Source organism: Montipora capricornis, chromosome 1, assembly GCF_036669925.1.
Source record: "Montipora capricornis isolate CH-2021 chromosome 1, ASM3666992v2, whole genome shotgun sequence".
Taxonomy (NCBI): Eukaryota; Metazoa; Cnidaria; class Anthozoa; order Scleractinia; family Acroporidae; genus Montipora; species Montipora capricornis.
In genome coordinates, this window is record NC_090883.1 from 44,665,464 (window position 1) to 44,675,463 (window position 10,000).

A 10,000-nucleotide genomic window follows, 5' to 3' on the forward strand; every position below is an offset into this window, starting at 1 on the left:
GTAAGAGATTTCCCTCAAACTAAGCCTGATAGCGAAATAAATGCTCCTTTTCTCTCAAACGAGCACGGTGACCCCCGCTTAATTTTTTTTTCCAGGTATTTGCTAAGAACAATTTAATAAGGAACATATTTGAAGAAGAAAAAAAGTTTGATGGTAGAACATGATTTTTATTGGAAAACAGTTCAGTACTGGGTGTATTTTGACCAAGGCGAGGACTTCAAGCTAACCACGGAACTGTCCCAAAGAGTGCACTATTCCCACAACCAGGCAATCAAAAACGGCGTAAATGATGCAATACTGCTTATGTGAATAAAAGAATCTTTATTTTCAAAATAAAATTTTGTGTCTTTCAAGTAACCAAGACTTAATAAGCCATTTCCGAGTTCATGTCTGTCTCCTCTTCAAAGCGAGTCTAAGTGCGAAGTTTTTGTGATGGTAATTAGTTCTACTTTCCATATGAATGAAAACTAATTTAATTAAGAAAAACTTCGCACTTAGACTCGCTTTGAAGAGGAGGCAGACATGAACTCGGAAAAGAAAAGAAAAAAAAAGGAAAAGCGCGGTGGTCATATGATAAAATGCTTATTGACAGAGTTTAGGTCGGGCCGGACAAGAAAATATTTGGCCCTCGGTCATGGCGCTCGGTCCGTACGCCATGACCTCGGGCCAAATATTTTCCCGTCCGGCCCTCCCACTCAGTCAATAAGTACATATTGTTTGCCCCCCAAATTTTGCATAAATTATTGCTTTCAAATGCTCTTGGGGACACTGCATATTCCCAAGAGCATTTGAAAACAATGGTGTATGCAAAATTTGGGGGGCCAAAAAGTGTATTATGGGGAATTCGAAAATAGAGAATGAAGGTGATTCGAATTTTTAACGCGCAACCAATAAAAATACCCCATTTTAACAGCCTGCTGACGCGTAAACAAGCACGATGACCCCATTTCTTTTATTGCATTTTTTTTAATGTTCATATCATGAATGTTGATTATGCCAAAGTTCCAAAAAAGGTTTGATGGAAGGACAATTTCAAGGGAATTACCTTAAGATCTACGATGACGACATCCACAACGACGCCTTAAAACAGTGATATCATTGGTTAAAAAGAGCATAAATAATCGTGCGGCACGGATTTTAGCTCATATCTTTGCGGTTTTTTGCATAATTATAATGACGACGTCAAATTACCAAATTTGAGCTTTTGACGACAACGTAAGCATGCAACAGAGAATCTGTCATTCTCTATTTTCACTCTGAAACAGCTCGTACCAATGTATTTTTAGGATAAGTCGCCCACATTGCACGCCGGGAAGGAGATGGAATAATCGCCAAAGAATTATTATTGCTATTTATTTTTTTTAATTTATTTTTTTTATTAATACATTACCCACAATCAATGGTTACGACTACAACTATCACTAATTACAATACAGTACTAATCTTGAACGAAATTGGCAACAAACAAAAACGCATAACATTCTGACAAAAAGCAAAATATATTACAAAATACATTAGAAAGAGCTATATTTCATGGCTTCGCAGATCATTGACTTGCAAAAAAAAAATGCAACATTACAGGTTCAAAAAAGAAGAAAAAACAAATCATTCCGTTTTAAATTCTTTTTCACAACCAGAGGTAAAAAAGATATATTTTTTTATTTTGATGTTTTTCCGAAACAAGGGAAACAAATTCATTAAAAACATATAACTTGCTACTGAGGGCGTTTACATATAGGAAATACTTTCCAATAATAACTAGGAAGTTGAGGGCTAAACAGAGTGCCAAATCTTTATGTATAATGCCAAACACGATTTTATTTTTTGAAAGGGCAAGTCTTAAATTAACAACAAGCGAGCGAGGGAATTATACTGGAGCAAAGTTACATTTTGAGGTGACGTCGACGTCGCCGTCGGAGACTTTAAGTTTCCTATTTTAAGACCCACGATGCAGTCGTCAACGAGAACGCCACAAAACAAGAATATCATTGGCTAAAAGAGGAAAAATAATCGTGCAGCACTCATTTTAGCACAAATGTGTGCTGTTCTGTGCATAACAACGTGAAATCACCAAATTTGAGGTTTTAACGACAACGTGATCGTACAACTACAAACCTTTCATTCTATATTGTTAATCAGAAACCGTTCGTACCAATTTATTTTAGAATAATTCGGACATCTCGATTTTCTTGCGAGCATTGACACAAACACGCTGTCTTTGCAAATGCTTCGCCTCTGTTGAAAGCGATCAACCTATCGCAAACAGCGCGACTTTTCCAAGCCAAAAAAGCGGACTTTACACTCAGTATTTCAGCTCAAAAGGCCGATGAAATAAATCTCAAAAAGAAAATTGACATTCCAAAACACCATTTACCTTCCTGTAGCATCTTCCCTGGTCTCATGAAATCCATTTCAATTCCGCGATTGGGCTTCAATATTTGAGCAGAGTTCAGACTGTGTTTTGGAATTCAAAGCAGTACAAACACGAAACGCTCGTTGGTCGTATGTTCAGAATTGGTTGCTTGTTCGAGTTGAGCGAATGTGCAACCAGGGACGTTGATGTTGGTATCGTTCGCAAATATTTTTGCACAGGATATATTGAGGCAACTACGAAGATCATTTATATATATTAGGAAGAGTAAAGGTCCGAGAAGGTCCGAGGGACCCTGCAGGTTAATTTACTTGAAGTGGATAACGTTAGCGCTGCATTTTTGGGATCTATTACCTAGGTAGGAAGCAAAAAATCGTACCGAGAATTTGGATCTACCCCGTAGTTCGCAAGTTTCCGCAAGGTTATTTCATGATCGCACTGTATCGTAGGCCTTTTTGAGATCATGAATACCACGCCATTTAAGAGACCGGTTGTCAATGTTAATTGACGAGCAGTTATTCGCTGTCTCAAGTAGCGCTGTTAGCGCGCTATGCATCGATCGAAAGCCAGATTGGTACGTATTCAAGAGGCTATTTTCCTGAAGGTACTCATGAAGTTGATGATAAACAATTTTCTCGAAACATTTTTGAGACCAGTGGCGATACTGACTTTTGTCGATAGTTCCCTAGTTCACGCTTGGATCCTCTCTTAAACATCGGAGTGACTTTGGCAATTTTCCATTCGCTTGGGAAGATTCCAGCAGGGCGGCCATATAGGAAGCCCGAAACAAAAGAATGATATTCCGTTGGGCAATAAATGTTATTTTTATGCAAATATCTTTAATTGTTTTGGTCCTCCAATATGGCCGCCGTGCACATACTCTATACAGCTCTTAAAAATGTATGCCAAGGACGGCCCGACAATACTGCTACAGAGTTTTAAGAGCTTACAGGGAATTCCATCTAACCCAGTGCCTTTTTTTTCTAGCTGTACGTAAAAAGGGCCATACATCAGTTGCTTTTCGCATGCTTTTTGAATTTTTGTACATCTTCTATCCGTTCTCCACGATCCCTAGCGCATAACGGAAATGTTTAATCCATGGCAATTTGTGTATAGTTAGGCTAGTTTGTAGAAGTTTCACGAACTGAAAAATAAGAACAAACTATTAATGGCCAGGCAACATGAAATTCTTAAATGCCCTTTCCTCGAAGAGTCGCCGGATATCTAAAGTTCCCCAAAACCTCTGGTTTGAACGGAAAGCTTCTGAAGGCTATACACCTGCCAGTTGATTGACAGTTGTTGCGGACGGTGAATGTGGTCAGGTTTCACTTAAAACGTGACTTTCTCATTGCCTTAAAATTGCTTTCGGCAAAACGGTCGCCTTAGCAACCCTTGTTCTCCTGTTGGTAATTTTCAGATTTTTGACTCCTTGTATGTCTATAGCCGTCAAGTTAACATGGTCATTGTTATTTAAGTCCTTGATGCTGAGAATGGCCTCTTAACGAAATTCCACAGGCAGGCAAAAATTATACGAAACGTTCTCTTGTATTCTCTATTCCAGCCACCATAAATGAGGAAGTTTATCGCCGAATTGGCGCAAATCAAACATACGGCGACACTGACGACCGCCGAAGGAACAGTAGGGCCGTTCCAAATTTCAACCAGGTCAATCATGACGATTGGAAGATTGAGAAGGATGAATACGCCTACTAATACAGCTATCATTCGGGCACCTCTAGTGGGCCTGCGTGAGCGCATGCGCTTAGGGAGATTTCTGTTCTCGTAGTACGCATGTTGTTCGCTGTTCGTAAGAGTATCTTCATCAGCGAGGGAACGATGATTGACGCGGGCATCGTTCGTTCTGAGACAAAATTCCTGAGCCGCTATGGCGCGGGAGTGTCGAAGAGCCGCTTTGAGAATAAAAAGGTAGAGAATTATGGTTGTTGTTAATGGTATTCCATGAATAAGGATGAAAGAAGTTATAAGGTAGTCTCCACTAAATGTCGTAGTGAAACGACAGGTCGGCGAAGAAACGTTATATTCAGCTCTCCCCCACCCCACGAGGGGCAGAACGGCGAAGACGAGCAACCAAGCCCAGCTCATAACAACGCTTGCAATGAATATTTTCTCAGTGGCCCTTGTGTTGTATTTAAATGGACTCATAATAGCTACAAATTTATCAATACTCACGAGCAAAATATTGATGTTTGAAGCACCTCCAAAGAGAATTGCAATCAAGGCCACGATATGGCAAGGAATTAAGAATGTCACGTGTTCATCTGCGCGAAGAAATTCAATGACCCGAAAAGGAATCGCCAAGAGTGCTTGGCCCAAGTCTGCCACGGCCAAATTTGCCAATAAGAGGTCTGATGATGAGCGAAGGTTTCGGTTTATACCAATAGAGACCAACACCAGGAAATTTCCTCCGATAGCAATGGTTGATATGGCTGTCAAACTAATGGCTGTAACAATAGAGTTGGTGAAATATTTATCTTGATAGACTTCTTGAGAGTGATTGTATGTCATTTTCGTAATTAATAACAAAGAAGGCAAAATTACTGAATGCTGATTGGTCAATGAAGAGGGTATTTTTTCTTAATTTTGCTTGAGAAGAGGGCAAAATTACTCGCTTACGATTGGTCGAGCGCCAAAAACTCTCGCTCCTGATTGGCTGAACGTACGTCTTCCACATTCAGTTGGTTTCTTCTGTTTGAGCAAAACAACTTCGTCCTCATCGAAGTTTGTCTTTTAATTCGCGCTGCATTCACCGAAAAGGCATAAAGATTAAGAACGAGTGTTTCCGCTTAGCTGTCTGTTTTTCTTGCTCTGTAAGCGTTCGTATAAATTCAATTTTAGGATCATTCGCCCACATTGTACAAAGTGAACAAGATGAAGTAACCCCGAAAGACTGAGGATTGTGCAAAGTTAAATTTTGAGGAGACATTTTCGTCGCCGTCGCCGTAGTAGATCTTAAAGTTCCTATAGGATGTTTTCACGTGACATCACCGCCGCCATGCTGTGGGCGAAAACAAAAGATCTCTCATTAGCTTCTTTTGTTCGTCCGCCGCAGAAGTCGTACATTTCTCTATTGTTATTCGTGTCCCTAGAGGTTGGTTGCAAACGTCCTATTATCACAGAAACAGATTATCACTTGACTTTGCACTAGAGCGGTTTTCAATTGAGTGTCAAAAGAAATTAGCTAATTACTTTGGTTTTGCATTACTTCACTCAGTGATTGGTTCAAAGTTCTCATGCCATTTTTTCAACCAATCAGAAGTCAAACCAAAACCAATCGTGGCTTGCGTATGCACATTTTCGCCTGTGTGTAATTGCTTCGAGTTTTGATTGGTTTACTGGATTGTCTCTGTCCTTTGTGATTGGCCAAAGTAATTATTTTGGTTTTGGTTTTACGACACTCGATTGAAACTCGCTCTATGTAAGTCTTTGCGGTTATTCCATCTCGTTCACGTGATCCAACGTGGCCGAAGTATATTAAAAAATAAATTGGCGAGAGCGGTTTCAGAGTAAAAATAAAGAATAAAAAGTTTGCATTGGTATACTCATGTTGTTGTCGAAGCCTCAAATTTGGTGATTTCACGTAGTTGTCGCGCAGAGTACCGCAAAAATACGTGCAAAAATGCGTGCCGTACATGCGGCACGATTATTTTTACACTGCAATTTTTCGTGCAACTTGTCTCGCAACGCCATTGCGAGACAAATAGGCCTTTTGCAACTAACGATCACATGGTACAAAATCCGCCATGCTGGAGGGCAAGCTCATCATTATTCCCCCACTGGGACATTAAAACAAAGACAAATCAAGGTTGACTGGTTCAGATCTCTTTGTTTTAATGTCCCAGTGGGAGAATAATAAAGAGCTTGCCCTCCAGCATGGCGGATTTGAACCATGTGATCGTTAGTTGCAAAAGGCCTATTGCACGAATCATTGCCCAATGTAACCTTCCCTTGCAACGGCCAAAAACGTTGAGAGACCAGTTGATGAAATCGTTGCGGAACGTAAAATTGAGTTCTACTTTCCGCAACAGTTGCATCGCCGAATTTTTTAATTGTGCAGTGTAACATGTGTCCTGCAACTTGTATCGCAACGGTTTGCGGCACCAGCCAATGAAACTGTTCCTTTATCCTCATGAGATCATCGAAACGGGACTAGTTGATTGAAACGGTACTCAGTTCAACACCCGTAAAACCACTTGTTTCGTGATGTGAGAGCGTTTGTAGAAATGGCGGTTGCGAGACAAGTTGCACGAAAAAATTGCACAGTGTATCAGCGCCTTTCACCAATGATATGATTGTTTTGTGACATTGTCGTTGCCATATTGCGGAGATAAGACAAAAAGAAATGGAAAAAAAACAAATTAAGGTATCAATTTTAGGTCTGGCCATGCACAAAGCACTGCTTTCCCTTCAGTAATTGAGATGAATATCTCGATCAAAATACTTCTAGAAATGGGGAATTTTTAGCAGCTTCTCTCGTTAGTTTAGGAGATATCTGTGGTAGCGTGAATCAGAAGATACCGGCTCAAGTCACTGCCATGTACTGTGCATGTTTCTCACACTGAATCTTTTATTTTCATCTTAAATCTTATTTTATTTTTAAAGGGGCTGTCACGTTATTTTGGGGTGTTTAGGAGAAATCTTTAGTTAATCTTGAGTTTAAAACTAAAAAATGGTAAGGTGGAATTCCTTACTGATAAAATGATCATTACATCACAAACAAGATGATTCAATAGGAAAATTCACCACCTGACGACGGAATTCCACGTTAAATTTCGGTCCTTCACTCAGTCCTTTACTCATTATTCAGATTTCTTATTTTTCTTTCCTGTAGCTCCTAGTCTCCGCGCGGGGGTGCAGTCCATGATGCATCTCGCCGGCCTTGGAAAGATGCGCCCAAACACCATGGTCATGGGCTTCAAGAGGAACTGGACGGATAAGAAGAACATAGACGACGTAGTGGACTACCTTGGAGTCATCAACGACGTCTTCGATCTCAACTACGGTTTGGTAATTCTTCGTATGGACGAGAAGCAGAAAAGAGAAATTGGTGAGCAGTTAGTTGATGGTGACAGCGACAACGAGTCAAATTCTATCATAGACGAGGATGAGTACTCGAAGTCGAAGCCACGTTCTTCTCAGACAAAGAAAGTGGAGACACAAGAAGAAAGGGAAAGTCTTACCAGCCCCGATAAGGAGTCTTCGAAGCTTCCTGAAGATGAAACGAAATCACCCATCGAGAAGATCGCGTTAAAGGAGAAGCAGAGAGGAACAATCGACGTTTGGTGGGTGTATGATGATGGTGGGCTCACTGTTTTGATACCTTACTTGCTGACTCTGCACCGCGCCTGGAAGAACTGCAAGCTGAGGTTCTTCTCCGCTGACATCCGCTCGAAGCACGACTACAGCCCGCAAAGGTTGCGTTTGGCTAATCTGCTGAAGAAATTCCGCATCGATGGAAACTGCGTGGAGCAGACAGAGGGTATCAACAAAAAGCCATCGAAGGAAAGCATCGACGCGTTTAGGCGACTACCTGTCAAGAGTGAGCTCGGAGATGCCCCAATTGAAGACCAGAAAGTACTAAGAACAATCCGCATAGGAGAGCTGGTGAGGCAGAATTGCACTCAAGACACGAGGCTTGTTGTAATCTCAATTCCTGTGCCCGTCAAAGATGTCACGACTCCGTTAATGTACATGAGCTGGCTCGAGGTGTTATCGGCTGATCTGCCACCAGTACTTCTCGTGCGCGGCAATCAGACAAATGTACTGACATTTTATTCGTAGGCGGCAGAAGCTGAATGACGGATGCGCATGCGTGATTTTCGTGATTTCGTTGGTGATTGCTCATTAAATGATATAAGGGAGTTTTAAAGGGGCTATGTCACGTTATTTGAGGCTGTTTAGGTCTTTACTTCATTTTTCAACGCTGTAGTTTTAAAAAGAATATGGCTACGAATCTTGATCATGACTAAATAAAATATTCATGATAGAATTGGGACCGGAGAAAAAGTCCGGATAATAGAGAAATCGGGATAATTGAGGTTCAACTGTACAAGGAAAGGCTCTAATTTACTTCCAATTAATTATTGTCTTGAATATCTAGACTTGACATCTTTAGGTTTACCACGAGTTTCAAACTCGAAAACGGTAATGTGGAATTCCTCTTGTGATAAGATTCTCGTTACATCACAAACGAGATGATTCTGAGCACGAACGGCCATTATTTAGTCGATTTGCCATAAACTTGAAGAACGTCGGAGCGACTTTTTTCAAGATTACGCAAATGCAATCCGTTTCAATCTTGTCCGTTTGTGTCCATCGATGCTTCTCTTTCGTTTTGTTGTATTTCTTATTTTGTTTTAGTGGTTATTGTAATATTTCATTCTACTTTTGGGGCATTTTGAGTGTCATGAATTACATCATTTTGGTTGGCAAAGCCCCTTTAAGCAACCGCGACGGCTATTTTTTTTTTTTTTTGCAGTCTTCAAAACAACGGGGATTTTAAGCGACGACGACTGCTACGACAGCGAAAAAAACACCAGAAAGCAACATATGCATTGTTTAAATTGGAAAAATGAGCGTGCGACACCCATTTCAGTTTATTTCTTTGCCATTCTCTTCAAAACATATGGGAGTTTAAGAAACGACGACAGCCACGACGGTTGCGACGTAAGCCTGGTTTCCACCTGTGCGGTAAGCGAAAGCATGATCATAAGAAAAATCGTGTGAGAACGGACGTAGAAAAAGCATAAGCACTAACACAACGATTCGCACGCCATCTTGAATCTTACTAGATCTTTTCCGACGTACTACGCTTGCGTTTGCCAAATTTTCCTCGGCTTGTTTCACTGTGTAAACGTCGCGGTAAAACTTATCCTTGTGATTACGCTTGTTTTTATCGCACGAGTGCGAACCGGGCTTTAAAGGTCACCGACGGCGTCGTCGACGAAAAACGTCACTTCAAACTATTGGTTTGACTTATTCTAAGTTTTACGATGTTTCCACCTTGTTTATGTTGCACAATATGAGCGAAGTATGCTATAACCAGATTGGTACGTACGGATTTGAAGAAAAGAGAGAGAAGGAAAGATTCACTGTTGTTTGTTGTTCACGCTGTCGTGAAAACCCGAAGATTGGTCATTTTACGTTGTTTTGACGAATACGCGAGAGAGAAATGTAGAAAAATGCGTTCCGCACGTGTAGCACGATCATTTTTTCCTCTTTTAACCAATAATTACTACTGCTTTTTGGCGTTGTCATTGTCGTAGCCGTTGTCGTTTCTTAAACTCCCTAATATAAATTTACACGATCCAAAGTCTTTCGCGCGTACTATCTGAGAGATATAATAATTAGCTCTTATTAACCGAGCAGGTGTGTACAGACCTCGGTCAAGATTCTCCCATACAGACTGACTAAGCTCGGTTAATAAGATGTTTATTATATGGCAAACAAGAACAATTTAATTCTTTTAATGTAACTGGTTTGTACTAACTGACATTTTGGTTGCGAACGGCGATGAGTGGCGATGAGCTGAACTTAATTCTGTCAAAGTTTGCTCGTCATCCTCTCTTTTGTCATCATGCTGTTTTGCACTTTCATAAATAAATATTGGTA

The 10,000-nt window shown here is 40.6% G+C and overlaps 2 protein-coding genes across 2 annotated transcripts; one reads left to right on the top strand and one right to left on the bottom strand.

Annotated features, from left to right (window-relative positions):
* Positions 1-2,831: 2,831 nt before the first annotated feature.
* LOC138015205 (alpha-1B adrenergic receptor-like) lies at positions 2,832-4,897 on the bottom strand. The gene has a single exon (XM_068862170.1). The coding sequence runs from the start codon at positions 4,895-4,897 to the stop codon at positions 3,842-3,844; it is 1,056 nt and encodes a 351-aa protein (XP_068718271.1). The 3' UTR covers positions 2,832-3,841.
* A 2,340-nt stretch (positions 4,898-7,237) lies between these two features.
* Positions 7,238-8,373, top strand: LOC138045874 (solute carrier family 12 member 2-like). The gene has a single exon (XM_068892506.1). The coding sequence runs from the start codon at positions 7,250-7,252 to the stop codon at positions 8,168-8,170; it is 921 nt and encodes a 306-aa protein (XP_068748607.1). The 5' UTR covers positions 7,238-7,249; the 3' UTR covers positions 8,171-8,373.
* Positions 8,374-10,000: the final 1,627 nt, after the last annotated feature.

Coding starts and splice junctions, on each gene's coding strand:
- LOC138045874 (XM_068892506.1), top strand. CDS start 7,250: ATGATGCATCTCGCCGGCCTTGGAAAGATGCGCCCAAACACCATGGTC.
- LOC138015205 (XM_068862170.1), bottom strand. CDS start 4,897: ATGACATACAATCACTCTCAAGAAGTCTATCAAGATAAATATTTCACC.